The 15,397-nt window shown below is 41.5% G+C and overlaps 1 protein-coding gene across 1 annotated transcript in view; it reads left to right on the forward strand.

The window, feature by feature from the left end:
- The first annotated feature begins 4,857 nt into the window (after window positions 1–4,857).
- Window positions 4,858–15,397, forward strand: part of LOC308101055 (methylated-DNA--protein-cysteine methyltransferase-like) — a 114,724-nt gene continuing 104,184 nt past the window's right edge. Inside the window, exons 1-2 of the mRNA XM_080450357.1 lie at window positions 4,858–4,876; window positions 7,184–7,333. Of these exons, the coding sequence (XP_080306483.1) occupies window positions 7,194–7,333 (140 nt within the window). The 5' untranslated portion in view covers window positions 4,858–4,876; window positions 7,184–7,193. The remainder of the gene's footprint in view (window positions 4,877–7,183; window positions 7,334–15,397) is intronic.

A 15,397-nucleotide genomic window follows, 5' to 3' on the forward strand; every position in this document is an offset into this window, starting at 1 on the left:
TACAATAATATTACAGTGCTGAAATGTTTACATTTGAGGCTGCTAGCTTTACACTTGTTATAAACATGTATGCCCTTAGGACTTGCACAATATGTATGCATACTACTTGGCCTAAATGAGGCCCGGGTCATTCTGCTTTTAAGAGGGGTCAATATTACCTCAAGCAAGAGGCCATAGGCAACATCAGAACCTGACTGAGCAGAAAATGGCTCCTGATATTCACAGATGAGAGCTGTTATACATTAAACATGCTTGTAAATATTCACTAGTCAGACCATTCAAATGGAAAATATGTTTTGGGTCAAAGGTCTATGAAAATGTTGTCTCCAGAGGAAGTCCCCTTAGAGTAGCAGCAGTGATGATAACGGGGTGAAACACCCATAGGGGACTTGGGAGAACATTAGGAGTTGTTTTACATGTTTGACTGTGGGAAAGCAATGATAGCTCTGAGATAAATGATGGGCACTTATCACACTGGACTGACCTCGAGTTATGCACCACAGGTAATGGAATGTTTTGCTTCCATCAATTATATGCAGCCAAGCTGAATCACAATGCATTAGGGGCCAACACATTTTTCTGAGTAATTAAACTGAACTGTTATATCACTGGTTTAGCATATGAATATAGAATACAGTGTTTTAAATCCTTGGTATCATAAGTATGATGCTCTTTGAATCCAACAATACTAATCCTTAATGGAACCTAAGAATAGCCCAGGCACAAAAGGAGCAGCATTATACGCAAACGTCAATTTTATTAGCGGTTCGTCTCACTGACAGGATCACATGGCTCGAAAATTATTTCATCATGTTGAAGTCCAACTGTGGGACTACGGTGTTATCTACTATTTTTGTCTCTCTCTGCCGTATATTTCAGAGGCCAGGAACAATGTAGTCTGACAGACATATTCTTTATGAGGGGCTCGTGGTCTCTCTAATTTGACACAGTTGTCAGAGATAAAGCTCCTTAGAGAGTGTGGCCATGCTCTGGGTAAGAATGGGGATTAAATTAACACCCCCACCTTCACATCCTCTGACCCCAATACTAGAGAATAAAACATACATGGAGACTCACTTCAACACCACACTTCCTCCTTAAACCCTGTGTTTTATTTTTTTACACGTTTAGGGGGAATCTCCTTTGAAATAGTGCCTGGGTCCAAATTAATGCTGAATAAAAAACAGAAGGTCTACCACGCCTCTTTATTATTTATGCACACAACAGTGTAAATTCATCCAGAACAACAATGACCATGGGCATAATTTGGATAATATCCAAAAGGATGATTATATCAGGTAACAATGCTGTAAATCAACGGGCAGCTTTACCGTAAATGTGGCCAATGAGAGAGAAATGACACACCGAGCCCCTCACGCAATGTAACAATACACCGCCTTCTCCTTGGTAGTTTCCTATCAAATGACCCGAGCACGTAAAATCAAATCAACACTGGAATGGATCATATCAAATTCTAATGAAAACATAATGTGCTCTTAAAATGTGTGTTGGCCCGGCAGCCAGTCATCCAGAGAGCCACCCCCCCCCCCCCCCCAGATGACGTGATGAATAGAGAACACCGATGGAATATGCATCAAAGTCAAGCTCATGATTTATGTAATAGCAGTCACTTGGACACTGATTAGCTGCTCTGTCAAGCGTGTAATACGAGAGGCACAACCCCTGGTTTATCAGTCATTTATCTGAAGTGCGTCCTGATATTATCACTGGATCCTAATGTCATCATTATGCCGCACAGCATGTGCGGGCCAGTGTGTCACGGCGCCGGCGACACAGCCTGTCAGGAGTTCAAGCCTCTTCATTTGCAAAGTGCTCAGACATTCATAGCACTATGTCAACAGTAAAATAGAGAAGCCACATCATATCAGAGACGGGAGGACGGAGGCACACAGGCACACTAAATAAGTGGGCACTGGAGGGTGTAGGAAAATATTTTCACGTTTTCGCGGCCACAGTGTTTCTTATCTGGTGATCAGGCTAATTCAGTGGAGAGGACTGGAATAACACAGTGTCGAAGTACAAAGAATAAAATAGCAGTTCGCTTTTAGTTTTTCAGTTTACTTTAGTTTTTTTGTACGGCTGCTTTATGGATTGATTTATAAGAGCAGTCATAATAACATCCACTGTACGCTCAATATGCAGAATGAGAATGTACCCAGACCTCCTCTGTGTGCAACGTGAGGCCCTTAGAGCCATTTCTCCTGATTTAAATGCGTGCTCACACACGGCACCGTGCGAGAGGACGCACTGTCGCTGTTCAGTCTGTCAGGACTTTTCTGATCTGCACTCCTACATGTCTTCTATCATGAATGACTTCAACTCCTCCCACGTCAACATGAGAGTGAGACTGCAAACACAGGAAAACAGATAGTGTATGACTGAGCTCTGACAATCAAACACTACTGTAGCGGATATGGGCAAAATTGCTCATAAACAATTTCTGTCCCTCCAAAAAAGAGTCGTGGTTGTTATTCTCACAAACATCTGGTTCGTGTACACTAAAAGGAAGCCGTACTGTGGTATAAGTCCATCAACACCTCACACAAACAAAAATAGTGAGGGAAGCTGAACAGGAAAGTGAGCTCTTTGAGTCTCAAACAAAAGATATTAGCCTTGTTTCCAACGTAGAAAGGGCACCACACCTTGGCACCGATGCTGCTCACAATCAAAGGAACAGCCGTCACCAGTGGAACTGTGTTTTTAAAGGATATCTTAAAAAGATTAAAAATGTGTGTCATTATGGAAAACAATTGAGTGTGGAACCTTTGGTATACTACCGTGCATGTCATTCACACACAATTCAGGCTACTCTTTTCATCTCACCACGACCAAAGTATATTTCCTGTTTTTCCACCTACCTGCATTTATCTGAATAAATATATGTTGATGTATCCTGACATCATAAAATGTGTAAGACTTGAAAAAACAGCTTATGACAAATAATCTTATACAAACAAAACTGGATAATTCACAGAGGCTGTCCCTGAATATATGTTGTAAATTTAAGGCACACGTTTTTTATAAATGTAAAAATAAATTAAAATTAACTACGACAAAAACCAAAATACAAGAGAAGTAACATCCACTGTTACTACAAGAACACAATGCATGGTAATTTTGTGGCCACTGAAATGTGCCACTGAAATGTGGTATTATGAATTCAAACAGTATGGCCCAGAAGATCCAGCAGAGGGGGCTGCTTACTGCAATCATATGCTGATTAATTGAGCTTGATTCTCCCCATGCTGTGAACATAAGTTGTCCCACACTGTAGGCTACATGTTGGTATGTGGGTAAAGGTTAGAAGGCTTTACCTAAGTCACCTTTTACCACAGGTAGCCCTTCACACCATTTTTGATGAACATTAAGAAAACAGTGGTTTTCTGATTATCCCTCATCAAGCCTAAATCAAACTAGGTTATGTTCATTTTTATTAATTGTGCATGTTCCTCTCTAATTAGCTAATGAGAGACAAAAAGCAGGTTTAGAGCGGCAAAATGCAAATGACTCTTAGAAAATAGCACAAAAAGTAAATGGCAAGGCTGAGAATCATCCTTCATTGAAATGTCAGAGATAAATGGCTCAAATGTCACATCAATTAAAACGGGGGACAGTTAGTAGTTCATTAAAGAGAGAGCCATATTGCACCGTCGGGTACCGTTGCCAACCCTTACTATCTGGGGCAGACTGGCAGCGGGTCCAGATGGCACGGAAATCCTCACAGATTTCAAAATGGTCTCTGCAGGGGTGGCGTTTTTTTCTCTGCTTCCACCCTCCACACCGAGACGGGGTGTGGGCCACAGGCCCATGTAGGCCTACACTTTCCAAATGGAGGCATGCATAACAGTGAAGGCACCATGGAAGTAAAAATAAAACAGAGGTCAACACGAACTTCTAAAGTAACCTAACATATAATGGATGCAGCACATTTAGCTAGAATCTGTTTCCACTAGTCCTGACTGTCCCAGAAATCAGATGGATAACAACCTCTCCCCTTAACCACTTTAACCCTGACATGATTTTGGGCACGTCATTATAGGTATTAATACAAATAAAACATTCTAATAATTTTTAAAATGTTTTGAAAATAGTAGATCTACAAGCTTACAACGTGTTGGTCTGTGACACACTGCGGACAGCTATTTTCAAAATAATTTAGAATTATTTGAGTTAAAGACTAATAAATCATTAGTGATTATACAGTATACAGTAAGGCTTTAAGGCTTATCCTAAAGAGCAATGTTGTTGTTTTTTAATTGACCTTCCTACTTAGAATAGAATACAAATGAATTAATTATCAATGTACAAAGCTTAATAAAGTGACAGTGTAGCTGCATTACATTACAGTAGTGATAGCCTATCGCACAGGATACATTTATGCATGTCTGTTGGCACAAAGTCTTTACTTCTTCACTTATGTTGGAATTCACATACATAGTTATGTTTGTGAATTATATTATTATAGGCTACTCAAGCAAGAAGCCCTAAAAATATGTACCCCAGCTGGGGTACCCTAGCTGACTTAGTAGCCTACATATATGGATAACTGCCTTTGCTTTATGATCTAACTTTATGATCAAAATGTATATTCCTACGTATTTCCACAATGGTCTCCTTTATGAGAAAAATACATTTTAAGTAGTATTTATGTTCCCTGGACTGTCCATTCCCTGAACCACAGTACCATACAGCCCACCAGGGGGAGAGGACACTTTGTCCAACCAATCAGCGAGCAGGACTCCACCGTTGCGGCTTGTGATTGGCCGCCTCGACCACGTTGTCGGGAGAAACAGGAACAGAGATTCACCCTCATTGTTTTGCAGAGGAAAAGTGAAGGCATCGACCGCAAGGCACTGTAAGAATACGGTTTAAATACATTTTAACACGTCCATAAAAGCGTCCAGAGGTATGCAAGCAGCTTACCTACACAGTATGAAGCAGGCTTATTTATGCACACACACCGCGATTATTTTGCTAAGGAATAATTTATGAAACAATTATTAGTTTGGTTTGAAATATCCTGTCCATAAGTTGTCAACAAGTTTAAGAGTTCGCCGAAAGCTTAGTTCCTTTTATCATGAATTGAATTATCTTCATTATACCCTGACCGTTATATAATGGCATTATAACGTCTCAAAACACCGTGGATAGCGTGGATGATTGATAAGTAATGCCACACTGCAAAGCCCAACTCTTATAGTCCATACCTTTCCACTGTAGAGGTGCCTGTCAGTGATGCTGGCTCTTTGAAAAGGGACGCAGTATCTGTGGCGTTAAAGCACTGAACAGTGGGTCGGGACCCATTTGCGGGTCACGGACAGTCGGACACAATTGTATGGGTCACGAGTAAATGTCAAAACATAAAAATAAAAATCCATTTTTTTTTCATGAATTAAGGAAATCAAAGATTTTTCCAAAGAATTTCATGAAAAAAAAATGAAAAAAAATAGCCGAACTACAAGCTCACAACCGGCTTGAAGCAACGTGTTGTGAGCTTGTAGATCTGCTATTTTCACTAGTTTGGGTACCAGGCATTTCTCTTTTGGGTCTTGAGCTAAAAAGTTTGGGAACCACTGTGTTAAAGAATACACCTGTATTATTTTTTAATTGCAAAGTTCTCTTTTCCACATGGGTTGCTCGTGTGTTGAGCTGTTTACAACACATTCTGCTCTGGATGTTTGTGTGTGTGCAATGTGATAGACAATTGCATTCTCAACTCAATAAGCATACTTTTTGATCCTATCAATAAACAGTTTCATGTGTGCTAAACACTTGAGGAGATCCACCCCACATTTATCACAGAAGATTAATATAACATGTTAAAGGCCATTATTCCCAAACTCCATTAAAAATCAATGACATATTAAATGACAGACAGTGTTGTTTGTCCACCATGGTATACACTGTGCAGTACCATTTTGGTAAGAGATTTGGCTTACTTGTCAATTAAGTCAAATGAATCCTTTCAAATACAATGGGAGCTTATACTGTACATACATGTTACATCTGACTGCACAATGCTCATACTGTAACCACATAGTTGTTGGTGCGTGGTTTAAAATGTAATTGTAAATGCATCATTACATTGTCAACTTCTATGAAATAGATAAGTATTTAATCAAAACATCCAGTGTTTCTTACATTTAGCGTTACTTACATCTTCTTGACTTTTTATTTTTATTTATTTATTTCACTAGTCTTTCCTATTAGTAGAGCCATTGAGAGTGGTGTAGTAGTATGTGACACCTTAACGTTTTAAATGTAGCTTAAATGGTTGTGTTGATTCTGAACTTAAACAGTAAACCAGGTCTGAGATTTTGCTAAATTGCAGAAATCCTTTTTCGACAGATAGCTGGTAATTATAAATACAAATTTCCGACAGAAAATGCTGATGATGAATCGTATGGACATCAATATTCAAAATGGCCAAAGGGGAAACAGAACACTTGACTGGGCCTTTAAATGTGTGAGTTAACCATCGTGTGGACAGCTAGTTTTCAGGTCAGAGTTTCAGAAGGAGTGATTCCGTGGTAGGAACCTTTACAATCAGTGTGACCTTTATTTATTATAACCTCCATCTCTCAAAAACTCACATATAACATAGTCAATCATCTCTCCTTCCCTCAAAGTAAAAATAAAAAAGAAACTGCTGTCTGGTTATTGCCAGTATCCATCTCAGTCGTCAGAAAAGCTGCACGTTTTTGCTGTTGTTAGGGCTGGAAAACCAGAATCCCATCGGAGTTGCACCCTAAGGAACAAATTTAATGCTAGAAAAACATCCCGGCCATCAACCAAAAATGACGGATTGAAAATAATGTCGAGCTATCTGGGGAATCCCCCACCAGACAAGGGAACAGACTGCATTGTTTTTCTCATTTATGTGATATATAGAACAGAAAGGAGGGAAAAATGGGCGATTTATTGGTTAGATAGGCGTATTCCTTCCCATGCACGAAAAGAAATATTAGATAGTAATGTAGGGATCAAGTCAAATCATGGCATTGTTCAGGGGGGCTAGGTGTTCAAATATGTAACTCATCACGTGTTGGTGGCCCACTAGCTTTTCAATAGATCATTCGATGCAAATAAGTGTGGGAAATGCCTGAAAGTTACCGCATGAATATGTCAATGAGCGGCGGTGTAATTTGTGGTCTCTTAGCAGGGGCGGCGAGATGAAGAAGCAGGCGGAGAGACCGGCGTGCACTCAGAAGACCATCTCATTGCTCAGCCCCCTGGGGAAGATCCGAGTGAGCGCATGTGAGAATGGTGTGCACACCATCCAGATCCTAATGGATGTCGCACCTGCTGAAAGGTACTGTACAACCAGCCCGGTGTGTTCCAATGTGACGTGATAAACAAAGGTGTGAAATTTACAGGCCAGACAGAATCCACTCCCTGTGATGGAGTGCCGCCATTCCTCATCGCAAGCAAGGCATGTTTGTAGATCCCACAAGAAATATCCTAGGAGAAAGTTGGGGCAAATATGAGCAGGCACAAGAAATATGAGGGGGCCTATAGAATATAGTTGGACTCGAAATTAGATTTGTGATGGCATGTGGTTGTGATTCTTCCTGCAGTATATTTGAAATTTCAGGAAAAAATAAATAAAAATAACTGTTTATTATCCACTTGGGAGTTGATTAGAGCCAGAGCCTGTAGGGTCATTAAAGGTCAAGGGGGGGGGGGGGGGGGGGGTGGGGGGGGGGGCACGGCATGCTCATTCCTGCTTATTTATGTTCCTTTCAAGTTGTGTACAGTTGTTTTTGAGTGTCAGCCTACATTCAAAAACAGAAAAATTCCATTAAATTCTTGGCCCTCCCCATCCATAAACATTCCTAGAATGTCATCTGTCTCAGTGAAGTGATTTCAACTGATTAAAGCATCAGCATCAGTAAGGTCTTATTCCTTTTTTTTTCTCCCAACAAATTCTCATTTCCAGGTCTACACTCTACATCTCAGATTAGTTTTGATTAGATTGAAATTAAATATCCATGTATCACAGATTCACATTTGATAAACTTGATTGGTTTGGGAAATTAAACCGGTTTCCAAACGCGCCCAGATAGGAAGTCATCCTTTTGAAAATGTATGGCAAATTCTAATTTATGGAAACCCATTAATGGTCTTGTATATTATACCTCAACATGTGTTTCCTTCTTGACTGTCTGCTATTTCCTAAAATTCATCAAGCAGTGAAAAACATTCCACTTGTTGTTAATGAGTTGAAGTGAGGAAATTAATAATATGGAATTTTGATTATGGAAGATGTCCTGCAACCATGTGCGAGCACCTTTCTCCCTCTCTTCCTGAACGGGGTTTAATTTGTGTGTTCAGGTTCAGTAGGAATATGCAAATTAATCTAATGATTCGCATCAGTAGATCATTTCTCAGTTTAATATCGTTTGCTATGTCGGTCATAAGTGTAGTTCCGATTTCATCGCTCCCCTGTACGTTCTCGAACGCGTGAGCTCAACGCCATTAAACCAAATATTTTGATTTTATCGTGACCAGTTGAATATAACATTACTGTCACAGGATAGCAAAGAAGCAATAGCCAGCTCTGGAGTAACACAATGTAAACAGGGCATTAAGACAGGCAAAGATAAAGTGAGAAAATATATGGGCTTTATCTTTGCAAGCGGCTTTACATGTAGATCTCACAAAAGCCTGCCTATAGCAGTAATAGTTCAGGTCAGCCATTTCCATTGATTTATTTATGACATACTAAACAAGGCTCTTTTCCAGCTTTGGATGTGGTGTGATGTAGGCTTAGGTAGTCAGTATGATAAATGGTCCCTGACAACATATTTTGGATAACGGAAATGGTTAAGGTTCATGCACATCACCACAAGGAAGCCCAATGTGTCTAGAAAGGAGTCGGAGCCTGGAAGCCTTTCATGACTGAAACCGTGCCTGCCTGCCACGTTCACAATTGGTTGCCGTCGAGCAGCAGGAGTAGCAACAAAAGCACCGGCGACATTGATAGATAGTTATTGATAAATGCCATTATAGCTACATAAACGCACTTGAAGCATTGCTTACACACCATGACCGTCAGCTCTTTCTAATAGAAACGTCTCAAGCCCCTTTTGCTTCCTAACTGATCTTAGGAACATTTTCCTGAAATCAACCTCCTCCGCCAGTCTAACGACAGCCCTAAAGGCACTATCAGATGAACAAATTCATTACATCTCAACAACCCCTGTTGGGGCCTTACACACCAGCCCCCTGTTAACCAGCCAGCAACCCCCCCCACCAGCCCCCCCGCCCCTTAGTTTAGCATGGTCATAGCGTTCACAGAAAAATGATACGCATTTTGTTTACAGGAGATTACTATTATCTGAAATATGATGCTTCTCGCCTCTTTTCACACAAGAGTACAGACACATAATACGAGAGGAAAACATAGAGCATTTTTTTTATTAGGGTGAAAAATGAAAAAAGGGGCTGGACTTCTGCCCCGAGACATTTTTGTGGGCATATTATTTTACAATGCTTTGATCAATTTGTCTGTCAAGCTTGCTGAGATGTGGGGGAGCTGGAGAAAAGCAATTTAGCTTGTGAGGTCCTCAATAGAAATGTACTACAGGAGCCTGAGTGTGACATGTTGCATTAGAACCTGAGTAGCCTTTATTGCTAGATAATGTCGCAAGGCAATGCTGATATCAATCACTCTTTAACAGCTGGTATGATGTGTTTTTATGAAGTGGAACAAAATAATGCATGAGGCATTTTTCAAGAAAATAATTGATTTAATTCAGGGGTAAGGGATTTCTGCTTTTTAACAACAACAACACAAAAACAAACAGTGGAAAAGCAGGCACTAAATATGCCAGGAGCCACTAACTGTTAAGAATAAGCTCTTTGCTTTTGCTCCTATAGAAAATTCTAATTAATAATACACAGATAAACAATAAACATTCGGTCTCATTTGCATATAGATATAAACAATATATTTGTGTATCTGAATTCCCAGCACACATGGGTCACGTGATCTGCCGAAAATCCTAAGTGGCTCAAACCAAAAATTATCATTATATTTCCCAAGCCATAAATCCGCCTTTTTTTCCCTCTGACACAAAGCCTTATAAATCTGTGTCTGATTTTTCACATTGCACATTGTTTTTAGTTAATGATTTTCATCTGTTTGTTGTTCCTGTGATAGCGGGGAAATGTACCATATGTTCCAGCAAAAGACAAATGATTAGCAAATGAAATTCTGGACAGCTGTCTGACTGAAAGCGTTTGGTTGATAGCATTCTGCTACCATAATTAGCTTAAGCTTTGGGTTAATTAACTTTCTACCTGGATATGCATAATAATAGCATTCTGCAGAAAGCCAAGAAGCTTCCAGTATATCAGCAGGAAAGGCTGGCTTTTTATTTTGTATTTCGGCAGCATATTTCAATTTCAAGTGATTTAACTCGGGAGCATCGTCAAATATTGTAGATTTTACTCAAGCAGAAGGGGTGTAATTATGTGAGAAATGCATTTCTGATGATGTAATTAAAGCGGATGTGTAGCAATAACTGATTTTTACTGTTTAATCGATTTTTAAACGCTTTTGTCTAGCATCAGGCCTACTTGTAATTTAAAAAAAAATACCCATCAAGAGGAGAAAGGAGGCAGGAGAACCCCCAAGTCCTTATATAAGAGGCTGTTGAGATTGAAGTGAAGTACAACAGTAATTAGTCTTTTGTATGAATTTGCTGGCCATGGTCATGATTAGTTAAGCATGTGAGGGGGAACTGCATAGCTCTTAAGGAGGAGGGTGTTAAAGTCTATTTATCACCAGTTATCCTCACAGCTTTCCATTATCACCGACAACACTGGATGTGCCTGAGAACCGCCTAATTGTTCTGAGGTGGAGTGTGTTTTTTTGTGTCGAACCCGTCACCCCCCTAGTCACATTGGCATTCATATGCGGCCAGCCATTTTCCATCTATCCAGCCCTAATACCCAAGCTGTCACAACAGCTTTTACACACTACCGACACTGGTGTGAAATATCTGAGGTGATGCATTTATCGTTTTCTCACACTCACGTAGTGCTGTGAATCAATGTCCTGGTTCACGCTGAATAACATAGTATAGTAAATGTGTTTCCTGTGCGGGGGGCTGTTTATTTGATGTGCGCGCACACCTTGGACCACATCAACAACTTTGGGACTTCCGTGTCTCTCTTTCGCTCTCCATCTCTCTGCCCCTCCCCCTCTTTCTCTCCCTCCCTCTCTCTCTCCCTCTCTCTCTATCTCTCTATCCATCTCTCTTTCACACATGCTTTAGATTAGAATACATAATTTTAATTAGTTTGGATGGATATGCTCAATTTTGAAATCTCTTAACAATTATGTCCCAACTAATAAGCTTAGAATTGAAAACAAAAAACAAAAAAAAACAAAAAAACAGAGCCATGTAAAATAAATTGAGATCTGCGCAATCAGAATTCAACCATAATAAACTAGGTGAAGACTTTCTGACCTGACCGAGTCACCTTTAGAAATATATTTATAAAGGATTCATTGTTGTGTAAAGATATACAGATAATTTTTTATATTGTCATAAAAAAAAGCGGCAGCCTTAGAATTGTGTTTTTCACATTGTGAAGTACAGTACTCAGCTGCGTATTCATTAAGGTGCTGCTCCCACCGGCCCCTGGACCCATCTGCGCTCTGCGTTTCTGCCACTGTCTCCCGGGACGGCCCCAATCAGGCTGCATGTGCTATTTCCTGTGTAAACCAACACCTGTGTAACACGCTACCTGTAAACCGCCCTATACGCACAGACGAGGCAGTGACATTCACTCGTCAATCGGATGATCATTTTTGCGAAAATGCTGTGATTTCTAAAATGGAACCTCCTCGGTGACAGGCAGCGGGTTGCCTGAGAGGAGGCTGCTTGTGCTGGAGATGTGACTAAAAGTAGCTGCCATGTATGTTTTCCCGCTGTCAACCGAAGAAGTTTTTCCCGGCACAAAGGGCGATGCCAGTTTGTTTTTGGAACTTGATTGGATTCCTGTATCTTCCCTGCGCAGCAGGGTACAGTGTGTAACATACTAAGGCAATATGCAGAGAGATGATGCCGCTCTGACATCTTGGAGAGGAGTACGAGTCAATTATGCCCAAGTGTTGTTCTTGCTTATCTTCCTGCGGCACCAAACAAGGATTTAGTCAAGGATTTAGGGGTGAGGGGGCGGTGGTGGGGATCATGGTAAGCGGTTCACAACAAAACACTCAAAACTCCTGGGAGCGGGCACTGATTTAAAAATAAATTACAGAAGACGAAGCGCTAACACTCAAGGGCCCTCAGCAGTGCTGGCGTACACAGGTGAAGATTAGCCTCCTCGCTAATCAGAGGAACAAGGCAGTAATTTGCTCCGAACACAGACAGTAATTAGGACTTGGTGACACTGGATTCCCATAATGCCTTTGTGCTTGACGTGGTCAAATTCTGACAGGGGCTATCCATGCAGGGTCACTGTCCCCCCCAACGCACCCCCACAGTCTCTCGGCCCTCTTCAGTCGAGGCTCTAAAAGGTCCCTGCAGTTACAGGGGATCCCTAATGTACTTTACGTCTCCCTCACTGGCTCCTTACCATTCGGGTAATTGGAATCTCTTACTGTGGCACTTGAGAATAGAGGCTAAAAATGCTATTTGAAACTGCTCAGTAGTCTGTTGTAGATAAACATTGCAGCGTCGAGGTGTGGATACACTACATAATGGAGTAAGAGTTAAGGCTCCGGTAATACATGCCTTCACTGACTCGCGTGGTTAGCCAGTAGGGAGAAGGCCCTAATTGTTGTGTGCATTGTTGCCTACTCTGCAGTATTTTACCACCACCTTTATGTATTGGATTGAGCGTTGTGGCCTCTTCAGTGGACATTCGCTAATAAGAGTTGTTGGTTATCCGGAGAGCTGTTAATCTGGCCCCCGGTTGTTTTCTTTACGAAATACCAGTGTGCAACAACAAGGATGGAATAAAAAGCAACTCGTTATAGCCCAGCATCTTGAAAGCTCTTGACTTTAGGGCCGTCGCGTCCAGATAGGCATCCGAATGATCTTCAAATGGTTGAACGGGCCCCATTGAGCAAGTGGCTTACAATTGTATCACAGCCTTTGGCTGAGAGACCATCAGGATCTTGACATTCATAGAGACATGCTGTATTTTTCCCCCCTCTTTTTAGACAGTCATTTTAGGCTTTTTTCATGCTCTCTTGAGTCTTTGACGTCTCCGAGTTAAGTATCTGCGGCTATAAGGCTGAGGAAAATATTGGACTGGTCCTGGCCCTTTCTATTTCATCCTCTGACCCGCGATGTTACCCATGATCGGTGAAGGAGAACTCTGACAGGCGGTGTCAAAAGTGACAGCCGATCGAGTCGGGATGAGCGCCATCACGCTTCACAGGATGGAGGCATGAGTTCCGAGTTTTTCCCCTTCTTGTGCACCACACCATTACGCCCCCCGCCAGATTGCTATGATTCCTTTCAATTAGAGCTTGTGGTTAACCTGTTTCCCCTCTCATGCCCACCGTTGATGGAGGAAGTCACATTGAAGAAGTGAAGTTCTAACTCAGAGGAAGTGGGAAAATAGGGGAGTGGGGGGGGGGGGGGGGGGGGGGGGGGGGACTAAACCTCTAACTATGCTAAAGGAAAGTGACAAATAGATTGTCAGCAGGTTTTTTTATTTTTTTTTATTATTATTTTTATATCTCAGATACAGTGTTGCGCATGCCTTTTATCCTTCTGTCTTTTTTGATTGTTTCTTACAGGATGAATGATAACCCCCAAACAGTTATATAAATGCTCAATTCATTCTTTATATTAGAGTGAGAAAATAGGTAGAACTCCAAATGACTCCCCACTTTACGGAGCAATGATTTATGGTAATTGGAAATTGATTGTGACAGGAGCACAATATTAGAAATTCTCTCAAATCACAATCTGCTATCAAGGGAAATATTCCTTTTACTGCAGCAAATCCTGGCTTTTTCAGTATTAGTTTCTCATATCCTTACCTGGAAGAAAAAAAAGAAATACTGTATGCCTAGCTATAGGATATGCTGGTATTATAATCACTCAAAAGATGGGTTAATTCAAACAATCATATTTTTGCATGATCCAAATTTGAGTAGTTTAGTGAAAATGGAACATGGTTAGTTTAAGCACAGTTATTAAAAAGCTGTTCATAATAGTTGTCTTCCGTATAACCGGGGAATAAAATAACATACTGTAGCATGATGTTCATCTCAAGACAATGTGAAGATTGCCTCCCCTCTGAGGATTTCAATGTAATTGACGTGACATTTATTAGACATCTCTAATCTCTCATTTCAAGGGCACAATTTCTAATTTGCCAATATGGCCTCCATGAAGATCCCGTGATGAGGTTTGAATTGTGCTTCGACTGTACACCGTAAAATCCTCAGTGTTCATTTTACTCTGGGAGTTTAAAGAGTGCCCCAAATGGACTCTTACGGGTAGTAACAGTGTACATGACAGTATGTTTATTGGTTCCAATGTTCTTCAGAAACAACCCTGGTGCTGGTGACAACGCTTCCGCACCGAGTGCTGGTGTCCATTTTGTTGTTTACTGCCCGTTACATTTGCTGTGTCACGTTAACTTTTAACCACTTTCAACCTGCTGTCCCTATTTTGGGCATTCTTGTCATTTCTTTACATTAAAAAAAAGTATAGCGAAATTGGTCGTTAAACTCACAATATGTCGCATGAGCTCGTAGATCTGCTATTTTTGTCATTCATCGTACAACGAAGTATATAGGGTTTAAGTTGTTAACCGTGCGAGAGCTTTTTTTTTGGCGGGTGCATCCCGTAACGGGAGCGCCGAGGGGAGTTGGAAAAAAATTAGCCGTGGTGACAAGTTTGAAGTGCGAGTCGGAGGTCAAAGGTGCGAAGCCTTAAGCAAAGGTGCGCTACCCTTTGTCCGGTAGATTGTAAGAGGCCTGCGGGGTCCAACAGGAACATTTCCACACACAATATCCCCGAGCTGTCAGTGTGCAGCGGCTGGAACATCCTCTCAGAGAGAAAACGGGGGGTGGTGGATGGTGGGGGTGCGGAGGGGTAGAGGTGCTGCTGCTGCTGCTGCTGGTGCCGGTGGAGGGAGGGAGGGGTGTGTGTGTGTCGGGGGGGGGGGGGGGGGGTTGCTGGGAGGGAACAGTGGTCTGAAGATCGTTGCTGAGAGAAAGAGAGAAGTGGAAAGGGTTGTTGGAGGGGGGGGGGGGTGTAAGTTGTGGAGAGCCAGAAGGGCTGTAGAGAGAGGATAGAGAAATAGAGAGAGGGGGGGGCGGCAGGAGAGCAGTGGAGGGGGGGCTGGGGGAGGTGGGGGGGATAGAAAGGAGAGACAATGACAAGTAGGGGCT

Source organism: Gymnoscopelus braueri, assembly GCF_963280865.1.
Source record: "Gymnoscopelus braueri genome assembly, chromosome: 14".
Lineage (NCBI taxonomy): Eukaryota > Metazoa > Chordata > Actinopteri > Myctophiformes > Myctophidae > Gymnoscopelus > Gymnoscopelus braueri.